The 24,783-nt window shown below is 40.5% G+C and overlaps 2 protein-coding genes across 2 annotated transcripts in view; both read right to left on the reverse strand.

Annotated features, from left to right (window-relative positions):
- Positions 1-1,027: 1,027 nt before the first annotated feature.
- Positions 1,028-12,902, reverse strand: LOC127986616 (gastrula zinc finger protein XlCGF52.1). Its single transcript, XM_052588923.1, has 3 exons — positions 12,741-12,902; positions 4,830-4,949; positions 1,028-3,303 (listed from the first exon to the last, which is right to left on the reverse strand). Exons 2-3 carry the CDS (start codon positions 4,885-4,887, stop codon positions 2,147-2,149), a joined length of 1,215 nt encoding a protein of 404 aa, XP_052444883.1. The 5' UTR covers positions 4,888-4,949; positions 12,741-12,902; the 3' UTR covers positions 1,028-2,146.
- A 1,384-nt stretch (positions 12,903-14,286) lies between these two features.
- Positions 14,287-24,783, reverse strand: part of LOC127986297 (uncharacterized) — a 65,692-nt gene continuing 55,195 nt past the window's right edge. The window contains exons 13-14 of the mRNA XM_052588573.1: positions 16,957-17,067; positions 14,287-15,869 (exon numbers count right to left, since the gene is read on the reverse strand). Of these exons, the coding sequence (XP_052444533.1) occupies positions 14,827-15,869; positions 16,957-17,067 (1,154 nt within the window). The 3' untranslated portion in view covers positions 14,287-14,826. The remainder of the gene's footprint in view (positions 15,870-16,956; positions 17,068-24,783) is intronic.

Genomic DNA, 24,783 nt, shown 5'->3' on the forward strand with positions numbered 1-24,783 from the left:
AGGTTAAATGCTCTCAGAAAGTCCAGTGAAGTGTAAACATTTTATAACAGATTTTATTGTTTTATGTTCCTTGTTATTAAGAATTTATTCAAGAGATAAAAGATAAAGATGAAACTCCAGCTTCCGACAGCTCAGAAAACATTATGATTGTTGTAGTTCTAGGAATAACACACTCCGTTATTACATGGTCCAGTTTCCACTTCACCAAATAAGCATCTGCTTTCCGAATCCTTTCCAACAATTGCAATAGACCATAATTCTGTGCACAATGCCCCAACCGTAACCTGGTAATCACCACACAATCCCTCCTCTCTAAATTATTTAGAGTTCTTTAGTGTTGGCTGTATTGCAAAATAATACCTGCCTTTATTCCTGGAAATAAAATAATGACAAATGTCTTTGAAACAAAAAAGCACATTTAATTGCACTGAAAATTGAAAAAATAATTAATTTTTAATTAACAGTGCTTGAATTTTAAGGCTTGCATTTTTAGGGCTGCAGTTTAGGCATTTTTGCAATTTTTGGCACATTTTATTTGACTTTAAAAATTCTATTCATTCATTCACAAAAACTGATTTGCATAAATGGAGCAAGTGGTAAGCAGAAGTTATTATCAGGGCCAGTAAGTAAGCCTATATGAGGAAACGCTGATTGTGTTTGTTTAATTCAACATCTTCGCTGTTACTCGTTTCAATTCTATTTTACCCGACGCTAATATACAGAACTAATATTCCATTAAGAGTTGTAATACTGGGGCTTCCCTCATACATCACACTCCAGGATTCCCCAACAGCGCTCAGTGACGTCATTATCCTTTGACTTCCCCTACGAGAGCACTTAAACACCAGCATTCATATTAGCTGAAGAAATGACATATTAGGATGACACTGAAAAAAATTGTATTAATATTAAACTATGAACTGGAAATTGCACAATGCATTTCAGGGTCTAGCATTGAATGTTTTGCCTAAAGAATGATTTCTTTGAAAATTCAACTGTTAAAGCATGAAATAAGACATCAAATCAGTGAATTTGAGTTTGTTTAATGTGAGTGTATCAGTAAAGTAAACACTGAACATTTGTAATAATAATAATTAAAAAAAAAATCAATAATTATATTAATGTGATTTAGTCATGAAGGCAATCATTCTCATGTTGTCCACACAAGAGAGCCACAGTATGGCAAACCCTTTAAGATCTCAGTTTAAAGACTGCGAGAATTGTTCAATACATAGACTTGTAGTTAAAAAAAAATTGCATATATAAAGACATTATATTTGTAAAAGTTTAATAAAGCCCAATATAACAAGTATGCAAAAACTAATCTAATAAAATACTTCTAGACCATTCATTTTTAATGGTATTGACAATATATGTCAAGTATTCAGACATAACTGAATGTATGTCCAACTAAAGAAGGTGCACTATATTATTTATATATTTTAATATTGTGCATATAATGATAATTACTTAAAGACTCATATTTTACTTGAAAAGGGACATAGTTTAACTGCATCACCTACACAAGCAATTGTGCTTGGCCTCAGATGATCGCCTGGAGTTAAACTGCATTGTTTCAGTTTGCTTCTGTGTCGTTGCCCACAACGTTCGGTGACAAGACTTTGACATAACAAACAGAGAAAACAAAAGGCATAACTTGCATCACATCCAGCTAGCCAACTCGGTCCTAGCTTTTTCTTCTTCTTCATTTGAATGCCTTGTGAAAGGATTTTTTTTTTTAAAGATAAAATAAAATGTTCATTAACCTCAGAAGAGATCCTGCGCAAATTTGAAAGTCAAGAACGGTCAAGTCACACAAGGCCAAAAAACATACAAACTAAATTATTTCGCTAAGATCTAAAGTGGGAGGATCTGAGGACAATTTGGTACAAGCCAATTAGAGCTCAGCCTCAAGACACATGGGTTTCAAAAGTTTACAGACCTAAATGACCAATTTGTTCGGTGCCCCGCACACACAAAAAAACATTGATTTTTAATAACTGCTAACATGACTACCAGTCGAATAGTATGACTAAATAATACAATTTCTTAATTATTTTGCAATGTACATTTAAATGTATCTTCCCAGGCTAACTTAAACCAGCGGCCACTGCTTGTAAGTGATGGATATGAACATGAACTTTGCTCACTTAGACAACTTTGGGCAATGCTTTTTCTTATGAGTCCGTAGAGTAGATGATGTGGCAAAACTCTTCCCACATGAAGAGCACTGGTAGGGCTTCTCTCCAGTATGAACTCTCTCGTGAATTTTCCAGCCTTCGAAGCGAGTGAAACTCTTTCCACAGAGCGAGCACTTGTACGGTTTCTCTCCAGTGTGAATCCACTGGTGTTTTTTTAAACTACTAGATGTAAGAAATGTCTTTCCACAGTCAAAGCACATATGAGATCTCACTCCAGTATGAATAAGCCGGTGATGTTGTAAAGTTGTTAGTAGTGTAAAACTCTTTCCACAATCAGAGCAAATGTAAGGCTTCACACCAGCATGACTATTAAGATGTTGTCTCATGCTCCACGCAGAAGCAAATGTTTTATCACACTGATCACAGCTGAATGATTTCACTCCAGTGTGAGAGAGCTGATGTTTTCTCAGAATATGTTTGGATACAAAACTCTTTCCGCACTGAGTGCATGTGAAGGGTTTTTCTCCAGTGTGAATTCTCATGTGCTCATTTAGGTATCCTTTAACAACAAAACTCTTTCCACACTGAGTGCATGTATAAAGCGTCTGTCCAGTGTGAACTCTCATGTGCATTTGTAGTTTTGATTTATGTTTGTAACTCTTTCCGCACTGAGTGCATGTGAAGGGTTTTTCTGCACTGTGAGCTCGCATGTGTATATTTAGGCTTGCTTTACTACCAAAACTCTTTTCACACTGAGTGCATGCATAAGGCCTCTCCCCTGTGTGAACTCTCATGTGTATTTTGTGATTTGATTTATGTTTGTAACTCTTTCCACACTGAGTGCATGTGAAGGGTTTTTCTGCACTGTGAGCTCGCATGTGCTCATTTAGGCCTCCTTTATCAATAAAACTCTTTTCACACTGAGTGCATGCATAAGGCCTCTCTCCAGTGTGAACTCTCAGGTGTATTTGTAGTTTTGATTTAAGTTTGAAACTCTTTCCACACTCGGAGCAGCTGAAAGATCCTTTGACTGCAGTTGTTCCAGTTTGTTTTTGTGTGAAATTCTTTTCAGACTGTAAAACGGTGGCATTTTCATCTTCGTTTATGAAATGATAAGGTTTTTGAAACTGATGCTGTTTGTCTTCATTCGCTTCCACGGAGTCTGAAATCAAAATATTAAAGCAACACAAATGAGAAAAAAAATCTATACTTCAGCCTAGGGCTGCACGATATTGGGAAAAAATTACATTGCGATATATATTGTGATATGAAATCTAATCAAATTCTTTCTTACAAATAAAAATGGGGTGAGCACACTTACATTTTCATTTTAAATGATTTAAATATCGACACCATTGTGTGAATTAATTAATATGCGCGAGGGAGAGAGAGCAAGACAGCGCTCGTGTTGAAATCGGTGAGCATGCGGCCGGGGCTCGCTTGCTCAATCTCACTCTCTCTCCCTCCCTCCCTCTCTCTCTCTCGCGCTCTCTCTGCCCTCTCGCGCTCTCTCTCTCTCGCTTCAGAATTCAGAAAGCTTTATTGGCATGACAAAAAAATACATTTTGTATTGCCAAAGCATCAAAAAACAACATAGAAATTGATTTTGAACATTAAGTACACCAAAATTATAATAATAGTTAAAATATCTCTCTCTCTAATCTCTCTCTCGCGCTCTCTCTAATCTCTCTCTCGCGCTCTCTCTAATCTCTCTCTCGCGCTCTCTCTGCCCTCTCGCTCGCTATCTGCCCTCTCGCTCTCTCTCTCTGCCCTCTCGCTCTCTCTCTCTGCCCTCTCGCGCTCTCTCTCTCGCTCTCTCTCTCTCTGCCCTCTCGCGCTCTCTGCCCTCTCGCGCTCTCTGCCCTCTCGCTCTCTCTAATCTCTCTCTCGCGCTCTCTCTGCCCTCTCGCTCGCTATCTGCCCTCTCGCTCTCTCTCTCTGCCCTCTCGCTCGCTATCTGCCCTCTCGCTCTCTCTCTCTGCCCTCTCGCGCTCTCTCTCTCGCTCTCTCTCTCTCTGCCCTCTCGCGCTCTCTGCCCTCTCGCTCTCTCGCGCTCTCTGCCCTCTCGCGCTCTCTGCCCTCTCGCTCTCTGCCCTCTCGCGCTCTCTGCCCTCTCGCGCTCTCTCTCTCTCGCGCTCTCTCTCTCTCGCGCTCTCTGCCCTCTCACGCTCTCTGCCCTCTCGCGCTCTCTCTCTCTCGCGCTCTCTGCCCTCTCGCGCTCTCTGCCCTCTCGCGCTCTCTGCCCTCTCGCGCTCTCTGCCCTCTCGCGCTCTCTGCCCTCTCGCGCTCTCTGCCCCCTCTCGCTCGCTCTCTCTCTGCCCTCTCGCGCTCTCTCTCTCTCTCTCGCTCTCTCTGCCCTGTCAAAACTTTCACTCCATGATGGTTAAGCTGTGCAATTAATCCGCGAATCACATTCTTCAAGGGCCGGGGAGCAGCTGGCCCGTACAGTTAATGAATAACGGATCAACTATAACAGCCTACATCACACATCCTGCGATGTGACTATCGTTGATTCATACATCGCGATACAGATGCTTAAACGACACATCGTGCAGCCCTACATCAGCCTAAATTTGGCACAAATCTAGTTTACTGCAGAGTCTACTCATATTTAGTTTTAAATGTATTGTTATATATCAGTTTTCATCTTAATATTCAGTCATTAAAGAGAATGAAGGAAAACACAACCTGTTTGTTCCTCTGTATCTTTATCTTTAATTCTGCAGGTTTCTTCCTCAAACTCCATCTTTCCAATAGTATGTCAGAAGTTTCTCCTGGAGTAATTCCTCCTGCTTGCTTCTTCTTCAGCTGTGGGGAGATGGGAATATTCCCCAGCATTTAAACTCTGAAGGTGTCAATTAAGCTCTTTTAACAGATGAAGCTAAAAGATTATTTTTGAGGGTTGATTGCTTGTGTTTCAGACTGTTGCACAGATGAGTTACAAACGTCTCAGCTTACTTATGTAACAATGGTTCCCTGAGTAGGGAATAAAACACTGCGTCCTCAGGGGTCGCTATGGGGAACGCCTCGTTGTGACCCGTGTCTGAAGCATTCATTGAAAAACACCAACAATATGTTGACTGGCGACAGCCTATGACGTCACTACTGGTGCAAATATTGTATAAATAGGTACCAGGAGAACAAGTCATTCACTTCTTTCGTCCAAAGCATGGCAAGAAACCTAGAGGGCACGGTGTCTTGCTCTCTACTCTTATCCTGAGACATTCCCTTTGAACTGTGTCCTCTAGGGGTCACTATGGGCAACAGTATACCCATGCCACCATGCTGAGGGGAGTGCAGGCCAGAACCTTGGTGAACGATAAGTATCAAATCTACCATTCCCATGCGAGTTGCCCCTGGGACATTAGATGGCTGTCCGTGACATAATCCCTAATGGCCAAAGGCCTAGGCTACAAACCTAAGTTACCTGTACACTTCACGTGCACACTTACCATAACATGGATTTTAAATACTGTTCTAGGGGCGGCTTTCATGGCACTCTGATAAAGCAGCTCATAGATGGAATGGTGCATCCCAAAACAATATGTTTGACAGTCATCAACTCGATCTACGGTTATAATGCTGGAGCGCTCTGGTGCAAAAACAGAGGACTCAATCTCACATGAGAGGAGAACTCTGAATCCAGAAAGAGATTAGCGCACTCATAGTCAACCCTTTTGGGTAAAGGGGAGCACTGCTAAACTACTACGAGAACCGCCCAAATACCCCTTCATGTTGATGGAAGCGAAACTTGAAGTGTATTAATTAAGACACACTGGCTGATTGCATTCCAAGGAAACAAGGTCTAACCAATTCAAAGAAAGGGAATAAAGCGGAGCACGTAACTTTACCATACAGGATTTCAGAAAGTGTCTTGTATGCACACTAACCACTTACATGGATTTTAGAAAGTGTTCAATGTGCACACTTACCACCATATGCATTTCAGAAAGTACACAGAGCTTAGCATGTGTAATTAAAGCTTCCTAAGCATCGCAGTAGGTGCTGAACCGAATGGGAGAGGCAAGCTTAAATACAATCCTCTGAGGAGAGGGGAGCACTGCCTGAGACAGCATCATACAAGAAGATTCTCGCAAATGCCACCTATACTTCCTATACCTATACCCTTAGTTTTACAACAATGAGGGGAGTGATGCTTGTAAGTGTGTTACTAGAAACACACTGGTTGACTGTAGGCTAAGGTAGAGTCCTCCAGTGGGTACCCGCATAAAAGTGACTAAAACGGGTGGATTGTGACATTCCTAAAATTAACGGGCGGAAATGCGGGTGGATAATTAATTCCTTGCGGGTGGGTTGTAGCGCGGACAAAAAATGTGTGCCATATTTGTATGTCTAAATTACCATCATACATATGCAACAACGGTAAGACATTTGACCCATCATGTCAACACCACTGCGACAGTGCGACAGCGCTGTGAGTGAGAGACTTTTCCACAGCTGAATTTGTAATTCAAGAACGGAGAACGCAATTTAAACTTGGGACTGTGGACGATATCATTTTCCTGCACAGTAACCTTAAAGGAAAGTAAATGCATAGTTTGTGAGCGACAGGATCAGGTTGTATTTTTTTATTGTTCTTTTTTTTCATTAATATGTCTATTTGCGTATAGTTATCAGGTTCCATAGCCTATCTAGATGCCGATGGTAGGCTACAAAACAAAGCGCACTTTAGCCTATTTCATTAGCACATTAATGACACTGTTGTGATGTTGAGAAAGGTGTGAGATAAAAAATAAAGCACTTTAATTGGAATGATTTTAGCGTGTGTGTGATTTATCGCAGGCACAGATCGGGTAACTGGCCAAATATTAATGGGTCGATGTGGGATCGGATCTGGTGCTGACCTTTGTAGGTATGGGCGTGCGCAGGTCTCCAAAAATGGACCCGTGCAGGACTCTGGGCTAAGGTACTGGGGTCTAACCAACTCGGAGAAAGGGAACGAAGCGGAGAGCGTAACCCTCACTGTGCAGGATTTCAGAAAGTGCACAGAGTCTTGTGTGCACACACACCACCTTTGTTTTAGAAAGTGTGCAAGGTGTTCAACGTGCACACTTACCATCATGTGGGATCAGAAAGTATACACAAAACGAAACAAGCATAATAGAGGTGCTGAACCGAAAGGGAGAGGCAAGCTCAAAAACAACCCTCAAAGGCGAGGTGAGCACTGCCAGAGACAGCATTACACAAAAAGGTTCTTGCAAATGCTACCTATACTTCCCGCTCGATGTGTCAGCGAGAGGGGATATTCAGGTGACAAGGAAGCCTCCAGGAAATTTTGCAGTATCGGGCCGGGGGTCTGATGATCAAGAAAGTTTCCGCAGAAGCCTACGACCTGGCCACATGATCCAGGAAGCATGAAGCCAGAACCAGGGCTGTCATATTGGCTGGTGAAGTATCGATGAGTGAAGTAACATTGCAAGTAGAGCACCTGGTTCTGAATCCAGCCAAGGTGGTGCTCACAGAGGACCTACCTTAGAAAAGACACCCACAGACCCCGGAAAAAAAACTGCAAAGAAATCTCACAGAAGGATTATACACATAACCATTCAGCACATTAGTAATATAATTCTGATTCCGGCACTTTCCTTGTTTGCCTTCTCTGTGCTGTGCTCGCCCCCGCCTCCTTGATTTTGTTCCCCCTCCCCTCGCGTGTTGTCTCATTAAACATGACGGCATCCGCAACCAGGCCAGAAGCTACAGAACTAGTATCAAAAACAGGACAACTATTATATGGAGATACTTCGGTTTTAAGGAGTCAGACGAACAGCAGGCAGATGTCTACTGCAGGGCCCTATGATTTCTGCAATGTTACAGTTTAACATGGAATGTCACGGAATTTGTCAAATTTTGAATGAATTAAAAGTAGTTCATTGCAGTCACATCAAATCGTGATATGGACTAATATCTGTAAATATTAAGACGGAAAAGTCTATTCCTCTCACTAAATGAGGAAGTGAATACATCAGTGAGTCACTTCATGAGCATTTGACCATTTGCTTTGAGTAAAACTAGCATCATATATCACATCATATACTGTAGTATTACATACACAGAGCTGTAAAGGTACAGTAACCCGTCAAAATAAAAGTCTGGTTTAGTTTAAAGACAAGTATTTGCTAGAAATCTATTACTATTGTTCAGCAGAATGTACATAGACTACTACTACTACTATTAAAATTAAACAAACAATTTAGGAATATTCACAACATTTCCTCCATGTTTTATTTTGAATCCCCTTTGTTAACCAAAAATAAAGTTTGCTTAATTTTCAATAATTAAAAGACACATTAAATGAATGTTTTATGCCTTTATTTTATTAACCAGAAAAATTTAAATGCGCAGAATTTCAGAGGGGAAAAAATATTTCACATAAGGCTATTTTAAGAAAAAAAAAGTTAACAAATTAAGTTGTTTTAATGCATTTAAATAATTACACATGCTAAAACACAGAATTACGTAACAATAAAACCTATGATGAAGAAAAAATAAAACACATTATAGGGCCCTAAACATGTAATATCTGGCATATTTGTATTTTTTAAATGCATAGAATGCAATGCTTACATCAAAAATAAACATTTCATTATTACCCACTGTTTCTCTGTCTGTACTTGTACTGTGAACAATGACAAAGTTGAAAGATGAATGAAGTGCCATTCAGTTGGGGTTTTAAATAAAGCATTTTCTGAGACGCAAATTAAACACATAAAACATTAATTCAATTTAACTTTTAGTAATTTAAAATTAACTTTTTGGTAAACAAAGCTGGTTTACTATTAAAAATAAAACATTGAAGAAATGTTGTGTGATTAAACCTTTTAAAAAAAAAGTAGTAGGCTATGTACATTCTGCTGAACAATTGTCTTTAACCGGACTTTTATTTTGACGGGTTGACGTACCTTTACAGTTCGGTGTATGTGATGCTGAAATCACCGCGAGCGTCACGCGCGCTTCAGTGTGTGTTATTAAAGGAAGTCACGCTTCTGCTCCATTCATTAATCAGGATTCGTATTTAAATAGATTGTTCCAGCTTAATATTTACAGATATTAGTCCATATCGTGATTTGATTTAAGTGCAGTGACCTATTTTTGATTCATTCATTTAAAATTTGGCAAAATCTGCCTCCCTGAACTTCTCAACCACTGTCTCGACAGAGGTATCTGAGTTTAAAAGGCAAGATGTATCCTAAAAGACTTGCATATTAAGAGAAGATGCTTCCCCCATGGAGAGTAGCATGGCAGCTGTGGAAGATTTTTATTAATAAGATTTTAATTAATCAAGTATAATCAATGTGAATCTTGCCATTTTTTGTTGCTAGCTATTATTCCATTATAATCCTATAGATTAAGTATAGAAAGGAATATGCCCACGTGGCCCAATTGTACAGACCAGACGAGAAACATGTGGTCACACATACAGACAGGGCCTTTGTCTATACCAAATTAAGGAGGGGGCCTCTTCCCTCTAGGGAGATATTAAAATTGTAAACATAAAGAAAAGTTTGACTATTTGGAAACGCCCTATAGGGTATATAAGGAGATACCACATAACATTCGATCTCGCAGAGAACATCTTGGCTTCATTTCTCTCTGAAATAAAGTCTATCTTCTGGAAACAAAACCCCGAGACTTGTGTGATTTCCTCAGATCCATGGCAGATGAAAATACATGGCAGCTTTTCTTCAACAGGTGGAATAATCTCATAACCCTTTTCATGCATCCCCTTGATTTTGGAATAACTAATATGCTGGAATCTGTGGATGCGGATGAGAATGGTGTTTTATGTTTTATATATAAAAAAAAAAAATCAAGCCAGAGTGAAGAATAAACAAAGGGAAATTACTGATAGGGAGAAATTTCTCATCAGATACTTTCCATGTTCCTGCAGGAGCTAAACACGCTCTGCCCACTCGCTACATTACCACAGAAATCCTGGAAAACATGTTGTTGGTGTTCTTCGACGCAGGTTCAGATACGGATAATGATGAGGCATTCCCACAGATCAGTGGACATTCCCTATAGCGTCCCCTAGAGGACACAGTGGCTCGTTCCCTACTCAGGGAACCATGGTTACATAAGAAAACTGAGACGTTAACTCATCTGTTTACTTGTAAAATATGCAACCGTCTGAAACACAAGCAATCAACATTTAGCGTTCCCTATAGTGACCCCTAGAGAACGCAGTTCGAAGTTCCCTTGAAAAGGAAACAATGTTTTGAAAATAAAACTAGAACATCTAGAGCATTACTATGGTATGTCAGACGAACAAAAATGTGTTAATTTAGATAAAACACCATTCAATGATATATAACCCATAATCCTTAATATGGAAGAAACCAGCAATTAACATACTCTTTGCGTTCGTGCAGATTGACTTTGTTTATTGTCTTGATTTTTTTCTAAATACCGCATCTTTGCTTCCTTGTTGAGTTTTTCTTTATATATAATCTTACACTTGATCTGTATGTCATGTCACTTTCACTTTTACTGATGAGCGTGTCCCCAAACACGGCCGCGACTACCCAGAATGCAATGCGCAGTGACGTAGTTTCCCAAGCTCTATATGGGGTGTCAGCCATTTTGTATGCTATCCGAATTCTGAGCATAGACATATAAATACCTAGACGCCTCATTGGCCGCTTTGAGCCGTTGCTGCGATACGTCAACGCCTCCGCCATGTTAGTGAGGGCATGACTGCCTTAAAACAAATGAAAGTAAACGGGGGAGCTGCGGTTTTTACTGAATAAAAACACCATAACGTTCTCACTTACCAACCAATTTCAGAGGTTAAAAAACAGTTAAAAAAAACTTTGCCTCCAGTTATTCATTTAGGTTTGGAAAATTATTAATTGAAAGCTCACATTTGTCTCACTTGATGATTTCGTTGATTTTTTCAGTTTACAAATCTGTTAATTTAGTATAACTGTGACATATTCACGTAATGTAATTTGAATGTACATTACATGATATGTAGTTGTTTTATTGCTTTCTCTGTGTTCAATCGCAGCATTTTTCTTTCTTTTTTTTTCTCTCTTTCTTGTGTCTCAGGTCAGAACACAGCCCATTCCCTTTGAAGTACTGGGATAAAACCTAAATAATACATCTTTAAACACTAATAATTTACTATCGTTGAGAAAATTTAATAAAACAAGTAAATACAAATCACACACTTGAAGTCTGCTTTTCATTTTGATAGCACTTTAGCCTACAGAAGAATACAACAAATAATAACACATGTAACTGATGAGGCTATGGATCCAGTGAAAATGAAAATATGCACTGACACAGTGCACAGTAGAAATATAGTAAATGTGATGTTATATTAAAAAGTAAATGTATTACAACTTAAAGTAAAGTGAATAATATGAAAAGCGAGTACAACGGTACAATAACATATGATATATAATAGATTTATTAAATTCTATGTATAATATGAATAATAGCATAATAAATAACTGAACAACAATAGGTTAATAATAACAAGAAGAATATGTAATATAAAGGGTGGTATAATACAGAATAGATAAAAATGAAGAATAAATTAATAGTAAAATAAAGAGTAAAATAAAAAATTTTTAATGTAATTTTTAAATACTAATAATTAATCAAATTAAGACAACACAAAAATATTGTGGACATGAGTTCCAAATTGTGTTTAATTAATGATCTCCTTAAGTATAATATATGGTAATATTTATAATATATTCAGATCGGCACTTCGGAGCCTGTTCGCGACTCGGTTGATTCAGATCGGCACTTCGGAGCCTGTTCGCGACTCGGGGTTGATTCAGATCGGCACTTCGGACCTTGTTCGCGACTCGGGGTTGATTCAGATCGGCACTTCGGACCCTGTTCGCGACTCGGTTGATTCAGATCGGCACTTCGGACCTTGTTCGCGACTCGGGGTTGATTCAGATCGGCACTTCGGACCCTGTTCGCGACTCTGTTGATTCAGATCGGCACTATACAGCCATACACTATATAGGGATTAGTGAATGAGCGAACTATTTCAGACACAGCAACAGTCATACGATTCATGAACAAGTACAAACATTTCAAAGTTATTTTATAAAATGGACATGAAACAATTAATAATTAAGGATTCATTTATGACTGCTCGAAGCGTTTTAGATTCACTAAAACAAACCAGATCATTTTTTTTTAGAGTCAGCAGTTTAATTTATGACTACAAAAGTAGATAGATTTCGTTTTATCCTCTAAATAATCAAATGAATGTACTCACAGTCTATAAAACAGCAGGTTCAGAGTCGTTTTAGAGGAGTAAACATTTGATACGTTTTTTTCTGTGGACATCCGCTAGAAACGGTCAAAGCAGGTCCGTGAACACTTAAGAGCGAGTATTTCTTCAACCCTAGTTATACCAAAGAAAATGGTTGTATAAATGGAATTTGGTTGTATAAATATCTATTTCAGTAACGTTAGTTCATTTTGTTAAACACAAGACCCCGAAGCCATCAGCTAACACGACATTTAAAAGGCACTATAGTTCAAAAACCGATAATGTTGAGTTAATACATTAAAAAAAAAACCAACAACAACAAATTAACACATTCTTACCTGCGAAAGTTTCTTCAATTTATTCAAGGAATTAAATCTCTGCAGTTTACAACCAGAGGCAGCACAAAGTTATTTCTTCTTCTTCGTCTTCTTTTTCTAAGAGTTGCGGCAGACTCGACGCATCAAAGGCGTACTGCTGCCCTCCTCAGGCCATCTGAAGAACTCCTCCTAGAGGTTAAATGCTCTCATAAAGTCCAGTGAAGTGTAAACATTTTATAACAGCCTTCGTTGTTTTATGTTCCATGTTAATAAGAATTTATTTAAGAGATAAAAATGAAATTCCAGGTTCCAACAGCTCAGAAAACATGTTGATTGTTGCAGTTTGATGAACAACACACTCAGTTATTACACGTTTTCACTTCTCCACATAAGCATCTGCTGTTTCATTGATGTGAACTCCATTAAATTTGCATATAGTGAGGGAATTGAAGAACTGATCAGTTTTGCGAACAGACATTTATGTGGCCAAATGTAAATGAAAACGTTATAACAAATCAGATATGTGATCAGAGAAAGCACATGAAGTGACCAGATGTAAACATGCCCTTTAACACAACATAGCCATGAGAGTTACAGACTTACTGCAGTCTGTGAGTCTGAATGAGAAACTTGTGAATAACTTATTTTAAAGTACAGGAATGTGTCTTTGAATATTTATCTATGACATTTGAATTGGTGCTTGTGCAAAACCTGGGTCAGGATGTTTTTACCAAGTAGGATTTTTTTATTTTTTTATTACATTTTTAAATCTCTCTTTAAAATTTGAGTATTGTTAATGCATAACTCACTTAAAGGTACAGGCTGTAGAACCAGCCACGAGAAGGCACACTACCAAAACAATAACAATCGCGTGGTTTGATGACGATAAGAAGGAGCGTGGAATGATGGGAATTGTTGTATTCTATCCAGCCGTCCATGAACCAAGTGCCATCATTCTTCACAGTTTGTGGGCCAGAGCAAGGTGTTAGATCTGGTACAGAATTAAAGTCAATGTGGCCCAGATTTAGCCTAGCTCTGCTTTTTCTTTTACTTTTGGTTTATTCATGGCTGACATGCGGCCTTCCTATGGCTTGCTTGTGGCCCGAATTTTGCAAACAGGAGCAGACTGCCCAAGTGCACTGTATGTGGGCCAGATGAAATGGTGAAAACAGCTGGGCACAGAGACAAAACAAGGCTAAAATAAGCTTTTAGGGAGGAGATCAAGCATGCAAATGATAGCTTTTTATACGTGATACCTCTCTAGTAAGCAGTTCAGAGTTAATTTGAGAAAACATTTTACACAACGTGCCATGAAAACAGGATTAAAACAGGTGCAGCTTGAATGAGTTGAATGTGAACACTGCCAATTTTGGAGCTAAAGAAATAAAGAAAATGTTGTGTGGTGTATGCTCTTGGAGGATAGATACAATTTATCTTTATTTTTATCCTTAAACCTTCTTTATCATTGGCAACCAATATGATGTGATGGCTGTAAGGAAATATTACACTACTAAGTGCACTTTTGTTGACTGTTCTTAAAAATGACTTTTATGGAATTTATGTTTTTATTTATTTTTATTTTTTATTTATATAGTACAGTAGATTATAAATAGGAAAGTTACAATTGTCAGCATTGATACATGCTTCAATGATCATGCAACAAAAATCAAGACTATATATATTTTACAGACACCTTGAGATGCAAGCTAAATGCATTTCAATTTTTGTGTTAAAAATACAATGTTTTAAAGCTTTAAAGATGCAATATAGTTGTATACATGCTACACGTTATATGTTTATACATTTGCAACTAACATTAAAAATAATCATATCATTCCAGTCATTTAAAACTTGCAATTAAATGCAGTTGACTTAACCTGGAAAAAAAGCAATTATCAAAGCAATAAAGAATGTGCATTTATAAATAAATCTTTAGTAAAGCATACAAGAGTTTACAAGTGGGTAAAGGACCATTAAACCTTCAGAAGATAAATCAATGTGTGCATGCACTTTTGCACAGCTTGTTCACAGATGTTAAATTTAGATGCTAATCGTGAATGTGAGCTTGAGTGCACTTGCAGCTCAATTCGGGCGATTTTGTTTGACTTTATGTGTTTGATAGTGTGGTGGGGTTTTTAGTCTTCCTCCACCAGATCAGAGAGCTGATCTTCTCTCTGCATTGAGATGAGCCATAGTAGTAGAGAAGAGGATCCAGAAAAACACTTGCACTCCCCAAACACAGAGCAATCACGTAATATTGCCCCTCAGAGCTGCCCCCGGTGGTTAAACTAACACAGTGATAAAACAAGATGATATTGGTTGGTGCAAAGCACATTACAAACACACTCAGCACAGCTATAGCCATAATCACAGCTCTCCTTTCCATTCCTGAAGATGATGATGCCAAGTGATCAGGCTTGTTAGTGAGCACATATATGATGGTAGTGTAACTCACTAAGGTGACGACTAGCGGCAAGAAGAAGTAGAAAGAGGAGAGGAAGGAGAACAGGTACATATACATCTCTTTTTGATACAACACATCGTGGCAAGTGACCCCCACATCCTTTATCTTGAATGTTTGTGTTATGGTGAGAAGCGGCACGGTACCAGCGAGCGACAGCAGCCAGACCAGCACACATATGTATGTGGCTTTCCGTGCGCTCCTCCAGGATAAAGAAGGAATGGGAAACGCCACGGCCAGTAGTCTGTCCAAACTCGTGCACATCATCAGCAGTATGGAGCAGTACATGTAGCAGTAGTACGCTGCAGTGATCAAGCGACACGCCGCCTCACCGAACACCCAATCTGAAGCATTCATCTGGTAGTGGATCTTCAGAGGCAGCAGCAGGGTGAAGAGCAGATCCACACACGCCAGGTGAGTCATGTAGATCACAGCTGGTTTCTTCTCTCGAATCTTACAGGTGAACGTGATGAAGGCCAAAGCGTTCAGGGGCAAACCGATGAAGAGGAAGATGATGTAGAACGAGGGCATGATGCGTGTGACCAGCAGGCCTTTGAGGAAGTTAACAGACTTCTCTGATAGGCTGTATGAGTTCTGTTGAGTCTTGTTGCAATTCAGATCGGTGCAGTTACTTGGCTCTCTAAATGTATTAAATGCTTCAGTGATGACAATGAGCTCAATGATATCATCTAGAAAACAAAAAATAAATAAATAACAAAAACTTTAAAACTTCTCAACACCACTAGACAAATACAGGTGAACAGAGGGCGTTTCACTCTTGAAATAATTAGGCCTAACTCTTAAGTCATTCTAAACTAGAGCACGCAGTTGGACTCAGAGTGCAGCCACAGCTAGGTGACAAGTCGACACAAGGTGCCATCAGATGCAATGAAGAAGTTTAAGTATCTTCTGGTGCATCTTCGACGATGGGAGTATCTTCAGGAAATTCCACTAAACAGGTCAGTGAAGTAATTGTCGCATGCACCACATTTTCTACCTCGCTTCAAGTTTCACACTTCCTAAGCCCTGGGTTAAGGTTCTTACTTGCATATTCACGGTGTCTGTGTCATTAGATGGACGAAACTCGCGACCTGTTTACATAACAGCTCTAGCATTGCACATCCTCATATACTTATTGCAGAATGTACTATCAAGTTGTCCACAACAGATGTTTTGGACTTATAATAACGAAACACTATTTTATTCACAAGATTTTACATTACTATTTGACCTTTTCCCTTCGGATGCTGACTCAACTGTCCATACAATGCGTGCATTTCTGTGACTGTCCAGTCTTATTAGGCACGCGATCTGGTGTTGACAAGCATCTTTTAACATAGCTTCATTTCAAACTGTACAAGTTTGATGCAGTGTTAACTGCAGAATTGATGCTAAGTCCTTCTTTGGGGCAAAGTTTCATAGCTAGAAGTAAAAGCGCAGTGTGAAAAGGTTTTTTTTTAAGATGATGGTGTTGAGCTAAACAATTCATGCTACAACAAACATTTCATTTGCAGTAAAAATATTGATAGCATCCTTTCATGTTTTTTCATACTTGGTTTATTATTCATGTCTTATTGTCACTAAAACTATGATAACCTTTCTGATCACATTTAATTTTAGTTTCACAGAGAAAAATACATAGCCCCCTGCCCCACTCTATCATTTTATACACTCAACATATGAGCTCCTCAACTTGGAATATTGGATTATGTACTGTAGCTATGATTTCATGTTACATGATGTTAAAAATTTCTTCTGGAGGTCTGGAAACTTTACCTGGAGGTATATCTGGGGAACCGGTTGTGGGTAATTCTTTTCCTCCCGTTCTGGAGTTTTCTGTTGTCTTATTAGGCTGTGTCGTAACAGTGAAATTGCGTATAGAGGCACCTGTAACCAAACATACAAAACATTGGGTTAGCAACCTGTCTCTTGTAATTTATCAAATGCAGGTTTGATTGTTTTCATCTTCATGTGTAAATCTAAAAACTTAATTAGTCTGTTTCACACTTTAAAATGAACAAAAAGTCATACAATGTGAATTAAAGCAAATCAATAAGCCATGAAAATCATACCACTTTTAATTACAGATGTACGTACCACATGTATGCACATATATAATAGAAAGCAAGAGAACTTTGACCTCCATGAGCACTGATCAAATCGAACTAAGACATTAAATTTGTCAAACGTCAGAATCAGATGGACAAACACCTGTGCTGCTTCTCTTCTGTGTGGTTATGCCAGGGTGTGATACAGGACATTTTAAACTATTCAGTGAAAGGAGGTGCTTCAGAAAACCCTCAGGGGGTCAATGACATTATTGACGTAATGTCATTATTGTTTTTACTGGTAGATCTCAGAGCAAAAAATAAGTCACTTTGACAAGTCACAAATTAAATAATACAAAATGCATGCAGAAGGATAATAGAAACCAAGATTTTGACCCCCATGAGGACCAATCAGGGGGCATTTCCTAACTGTACATGCTCTGCACAAACAGTGCTCAGTCTCTTCTGTGAGGAGATGCTCAGATTTATATGGGCCATTCCTGGGCTTCTTTAGATTTTTTTTTTAACTGTCTTTAGTTTTCTTTTCTCTGCGACGGATTGCTGATGTCCTTTACCCGGGCAAAGATGTTCATCCATCAATTATGAACATTCAGCTGAAAACATGAGGTGCGAGCGGTCGCAAGCTTTTTTTTTTTTTTGAGCAACTTGGATGGTGCCCCCTCTGGGAGTTGGTGCCCTACGCAGACTGCGTGTCGGGAGCGACAGTACTGAACACCTTTAATATTCACAGACACTAGTCCATATCGAGATTTGATTAAACGTACAGCTCTACTTTTGATTTATTCATTCAAAAATGGCAGAATTCCATGACATTCTGCTTTATACAGCAAGTTCCATTTGTGAATGAATTTCGCGATTCAATTCCTGTCGCTTTGCAAACTCAGACGGGGTGAATTTGAATGAAAGTGTGACGTTTTTACTTATCCTCACGTTTTTTAAAAATGGTATCACGTAGTAGACTACACCACTGTAACGTTAGTTATTTATCATCTCAAAGTCTGTGCTTTCATTAATGCTTCATTTATTGATAGATAGATAATAAATTTTTACCTCTTTCCTCCTGTGTCTCATTGTTCCCTCGCTTCGCGCACACTGAGAAAGTTTTCCAAACAAATCAGTCTCTTGCATACTGTCTTAAGTCTCTTGTCGCTCTGTCCTCTCATGCTGCTGCGTTCACTGCAGTCTGACATTGGAGATTCACCCTCATAAATTTTCTAATTGGCCATAACTTTTAATTTGTTGCTGCCAACTGGGGTGGCAGCAGGGGTAGATCCCTGGTAGAACCCTGGAGGATCCGCCCCTGCTTATAAACAAACACTGTTCCCTTTCCAGGGAACTTCGAACTGCGTCCTCTAGGGGGCGCTTTGGCGAACACCTCGTCGTGACCCGTGCCTGAAGCATACATTGAAAAAACACCAACTTGTTGGCCGGCAACAGCCTCCGACGTCACTACCGGCGCGACTATAAATCAGCCTCGGGAGAGCACGTCATTATCTTCTTCATCTTCACTGACTGTTTTGTTTGAAGGGTGCATCTGAAAGAACCGGTAAGGGCAATCTTTCTCAGTTTATCATGGCGACAACTAGCAAGTGTTTAGACAATGTGTGCATCCGTGTTGCCGTTATTTGACACCCGATGACACACGCAATCCTTCTGCCATTTGTTTGGGTGAAGAGCACGCACGCGATGTCTTTGAGGAGGCAATCTGCGTGCATTGTGAGCGTTTTTTCAATGGAAAAAGCTCCGCTCTTGTTCGTGTCTCTCTGAAAAAAAAAAAAAAAAAAAAAAAAAGCAAGCCATCTGCTTCCCGCGGTTCAGGATGTGTCCGCGCTGAGGCGTGGAAGAAAATTAGCGCATGAGAATACCGGTGGATCTGTCTGAACGGTTTAAAGAGGGACTTTCCCTTTCGCGCTCGTGAAAAAAAAAAAAAAGGATGAGAGAGAGCCTCGGGAGGATGATGTTATATCTTTAACACTTTCTGAGACTGAGGTTAGTGCTCTGATGTGTTTTTATCCAGGAAAAGCAGGAGATATTTGAGGATAGTGAAGAAGCTGAGGCTGAGCCTTCTCAATTCTCCTGCCCTGCGTATGTAGAGCTGTTGGAGGTTATTGAGCGAAAATTACCTTTTGACCATAGCCCTCCAGCTCAGGCGAGCCTTTCATTTTTGCATGATCTCCATACAGAGATTAAAAAGAAATGAAAGATGCCGTTTTCTTCTCGCATCCATCGGTTTCGTCATGAAAGTAATCTGCCGACATCGAGGTGATGCGCGGAAGGGGCTAGGAGGGAATGCCCCCAGTAGAAAGAGCTAAAAATTTTATAAATAATTTATTAATAATTTTTATCTGTGAAATTTTTTTCTTTCTGCAGGGGAAACATCCTCTCTTAATCTCCCTCCTTGCCATCTAAGCCCCTTCAGAAAATCATCTCGCTTAAATGGCAAGGCATACGCAGTAGCAGGTCAGGCTGTGGCTTTATTACACACAATGCTGCTACTTCAAGCATGTCAGACTGATCTGCTAAGAGACCTGGATAGAGGCAGGGGCCTTTTTCTGATCAGGTAGCTGAGCTGCGCTGCACCACGGATCTCTCTTCGTGCTACCAAGCAGGCCGCCTCCACCATGGGCAGGACTATGGCAGCCATGGTGGCAGCGGAGAGACATCTGTGGATTAACCTGGCAGACATTGGGAGGAAAGAAAATGTTTTCTGCTTTATGCTCAGGTTTCGCCTTCTGAACTTTTCGATATTTCCATTGAGACGGCGATTTGAGAAGTTCAGGGAGACAAAGGCGCTTTGTTGCTTTCAGATCCTTCGTTCCACGAAGGTCCAGGTCTGAGCCTGAACAACACAGGGGTCCTGGCCTGTCTCGATCTAAGGATCAAAGATGGGCACAGAAGGCTAGTATCTCAACTCGTGCTCCTCCCCCACCTGCGGGCAGGGGTTAGAGGAATAGTGGGTCACGAGGAGGTAAGCAGAACCTAAGGGGTATGTTCTAGACGAGGCAGCGTTCTCGTCCAAATTGGAGTGATACCGAGGTATCTACTCGTTCCCTTTGGGGATTTTTAACTTCTGCTTTTATCCTCCCCTTCCTAATTCCCCTGTAACCACCAGCTCGCCACCTGATTGAGGTTAGTTGGAAACCTCTCGCATAACAGTCTCCTATGCTTGACCTATAATGTTTTTATGGTTCTATGTTCATAGCAACCACCTGACTGATGGTACAGACTAAAAGGAGGTGCCCCTTGAGTGGGGTTCCAGCGCAGGAGGGTGGGTGAGTAAATGTAACCCTCTCTGTATATACTTATGTGTATTTAATTGCTGGTGGTTACGTGTCTACTAATAAACTCTGTGAGTTTCCTTTGCACTGCTCAGTTACAGTGTTTACTAAACATTCGCCAGCAGCAGCCATCCGGCTTCATATTCCGGTATTAGGCGGCTGAGATCACAGGTTTCTGAGGGAGCCTCCTTGATCATCAGGCCTGGCACAGCACTGCAGGGAATTTCATGGATGTCCAGCCAGGTCACCCCGAGGGATCTCCTGGCCGCTTAGGGGTGCTGTCGCATCTACCGGGAAGTGGAGGTGGCAGTTACAGAAGTCTTGTATATGCTGCCTCAGGTGATGCTCCCCTCGCCCGTGGTTTGTAATATTGAGCTTGCCTCTCCCGTGAGATTCAGCACCTCTGCGATGCTTAGGAACCTTTAAGTACACACGCTAAGCTTTGTGTACTTTCTCAAAACCACATGGTGGTCAGTGTGCACGTAAACACAAGTGGTAAGTTTGCACGCAAAACTCTGCAAACTTTCTGAAATCTTGTACGATAAGGGTTACGCGCTGTGCTTCATTCCCTTTCTTGTGATTATTAGACCTTGGTTCCTTGGGCTCCATTCAGCCAGTGTGTATTTGTTTATACACCTTAAACATTGCTTCCCTTGACATGAGGGGCTATTTGGGTGATTCTCGTGGTAATTTAGCAGCTCTCCCCTTTTCCAAAAAAGGGTCACCTGCGCTACTCTGAGCCCGGAGTTCCCCTCTCATATGAGACTGAGTTCTCTGTTTTTTTCCCCAGAGCGCTCCAGTATTGTTTCCATAGATCGAGTTGATGACTCTCAATCATACTGTTTTGAGATACACTATTCCATCTATGAGCTGCTCTATCAGAGTGCCACGAGAGCCCCTCCTTAGAACAGTATTTGAAAATCCATGCTATGGTAAGTGTGCACGTGAAGTGTTTGCACACTTTCTGAAGTCCACACTGTGGTAAGTTTGCACGCTAATATTCTGCGTTCTTCCTAAAATCCTATATGGTGAGGGCTTCGTGTGGTTGCTTCGTGCCCTTTCTTGAGTTGGAAAAAGCCCCATTCATCTTGGTCGCCAATCCACCTATGTATCCTCGGATACCCATCTAAACAGGGTGTTGCTACTAGAGAACTGTTGAGACAGCTCTTTCAGCAAGCTTATGCGTAAGCTAGTGGTAGCCCCTGTGTGACAGGCAAGACTTGGTACAAATGCTAGGTTCTTAGCCGTATCCCTTTAAAGGAATTTTTCCTGATTCCAAGCCTTCAGCTCTATCCTGGGCTGAGGCCCTAACAATTAAGTTGGGTATGTAGCTTAGGCCTTTTGGCCGTAAGGGGTACTGTCACAGACAGCCGTCTAAACGTCCCAGGGGCAACTCCCATGGAAATTGTTGAGTTGGTACTTAGTGCTCGCCATGATTCTGGCCTGCAGGGGCGTCGCACCCGTAGGGATGTGGGTAATTTAACACCCACACGTTTCCCGGTGAGAGGGTTCAACACCCCCACGTATTCTGCAGTTTTTCCACAGTTTTGCACAAACGCCTTACTACAGTCGCTCCTCCGTTCCCCTGGCCGCTCTGTGTCTGCGCTCACTGCGGCTGCCTCCTCTCCCCCTCCCTCTCAAACATGACACCGGTTTTGAGTGTGACCGGCTGATGATTGGCTGTTCTGCCGTAAGTCCCGCCTCATTTGGGGTGTTATCGGTCAGCTCGTGCTGAGGAGGCGGGAACTTATGGTTATGGTTATTTATATGGTATTTTAAATAAGCTTGATATGTGTTTGGGAAGATACTCTGTTATCATTTTGTTGACATGTTGAGTGTTTCTTGGTATTATATTTCATTTTTAGACTAATGCTAATTGATGTTATTGGGATATTTTTAAGCAGCTAGCTAAATTCAGTTATGTAACGTTATGTGGCATGCAATGTATAACATAACTGTGATGAAGAAGGGAATTGACGAGGAGGGGGGACAAACTGCCATTGTTAAGCAGTGTATTTATGGGTTCATTGCCAGTGCAACTGATTTTGATATTTTGAGCATTGTTTGTTGATAAGCTGAATACTTTTGTGGATACTTACCTGTTGTGTTTGATTGTAACGTTAATTGTTGATAAGAAGAAAATGAGAAATGATGACATTGTTTGCATACCTGTTGAAGAACTATGAAAGAAAGGTGTATATTATTTTAATGATTAAAAACAGTATATTGTTACATTATTTATACCACCAGAGAAAAAGCTTTGTGTGGGCGTTTTTTTTTTTCTCCCCTTTTCTGATTTTTTTTTCTTTTAAATGTAGGAAACAAAATTTCCCCAGCCAAACGCTGCAAGCCGAAAATCCGGCACAGTGCCGGAGAACTTTTAGCCCTGCATTTGTACCCCTCTGTCACTCTATTCATAGTTTTTATTGTTTATAAACAAACCACATCCATCCCCCACACTTTTGAAAAGCTTGCTACACCCCTGCTAGCCTGCACTCCCCTCAGCATGGCGGCATGGGTATACTGTTCCCCAAAGCGCCCCCTAGAGGACGCAGTTCGAAGTTCCCTCGAAAGGGAACTGTCTCAGGTTACGTATGTAACCATAGTTTCCTGAGTAGGTCCCTGCCATGCTTCGGACGCAAGCTTCAGACAAAGAAGATAATGACGTGCTCTCCCGGTGCTGATTTATAGTAGCGCCGGTAGCAGGCCCGTCGTCAAGGGGGGGCATCGGGGGGCAGTGCCCCCCCAAATGACTTTTTGTGCCCCCCTAAACGTAACGCACAGAACAATTAACCAAACTTGTATTACTGTGCATTCACACCGCCGGCGTCGAGAGCGTCAAAGTGGCCGGAAGTCATTCATTTCAATGTAAACCAGCGAGGAGCGGCGCGGCGCGACTTGGCCTTTCAGAGCGTCGAGCAGAGTTTAAATCAAGGCAACTTTATGGTAATGAGCTATGACGCGGTTGGGCAGCAATCAATCGGAACGTAGAAGTCAACCGCTTGAGAGGATTCCAGAGGACGCAGCTCCGATCACATTAGTTCCCAAGCAAAAGAGAGGACAGGTTGATTATTGCTGTTTCGCGTTTGCAGTAATCTATGATGTGTCCCTGTTTGCGTACAGGGACATAAAAAAATAATTAAAAGTGATACGTGGACCAAGGTGTCAGAGATCGTTCATTTTAAGTAAAGGATCTTAATATTTCGTCCATAACAACATTTAAAGAGATCAGCTTATAACGTTAATCTCCTTGTGGTTAGTCTGCATAAGATCAACAAGTCTGTTTGCTTTGCTTCCACTTTTAATACGAAATAAGCATAAGGTCTACGTCAGAACGTCTGAGCGTTCACGAATCTTTCTACAGCGTCGTGAGGAGAACGGCAAGAGCGATTTTTGACGCCCCTGACACCGCCGGTATGAACGCGCAGTAAGACATTTGATGTTGAATGTTATTGATTTAGATTATTACACTAATGACGTTGTTTCAGCAGAACTTGCCTCACAGGAACAGTAATCACTACAACGGTAACACTAGAAATGCATAACACATTACCTTCAGAAATGATTCAGACGATTCATTATTCAACGCATTATTACACAGAACATAAATTTAAATATAATTATATTCATAAATGACTGTTAAAACATCCCAAAACAGCACCCAAACCTTGCAAAGACCTACCTCATTAATTATTCAAATACAACAGCCAATGGCAAGTCTCCAGCAGCAGACCTTTCAATATGTTATTTTTGTGTTAGTAGTTTTATTAATTCAAATTACAATATGCAGTTTGTGTGTAAGTATATGTATATATAAATCATGCAATTCATTTAGTAAGCATACAGTATTGTTTATACGCAATTCCTTTGCGCAGCTGAGCTGCGCGTTGCATGCGATCTCAGAATAAATTTTTGGCGGTTTTGGAAATGTTAAGAGACAATAAACAAAGACGTTGATATCAAACAGTGAAGTATTTTATTTGAATAATTGAACAAAACAAGACTATTGTGGTCTATTTTAGTTATAGCCTAATATGGGTTTATGTTATGGTCTGTCTCAGATCATTAAAAAAAGTGTGCCCCCCTATGAAAATTAAATGCCCCCCCATTTGGTTTGTTCTGGCGACGGCCCTGGCCGGTAGTGATGTCGGAGGCTGTCGCCGGCCAACAAGTTGGTGTTTTTACAATGTATGCTTCAGACACGGGTCACGACGAGGTGTTCCCCAAAGCGCCCCCTAGAGGATGCAGTGTTTCGT

Source organism: Carassius gibelio, chromosome B21 (assembly GCF_023724105.1).
Source record: "Carassius gibelio isolate Cgi1373 ecotype wild population from Czech Republic chromosome B21, carGib1.2-hapl.c, whole genome shotgun sequence".
NCBI classification, from domain to species: Eukaryota; Metazoa; Chordata; class Actinopteri; order Cypriniformes; family Cyprinidae; genus Carassius; species Carassius gibelio.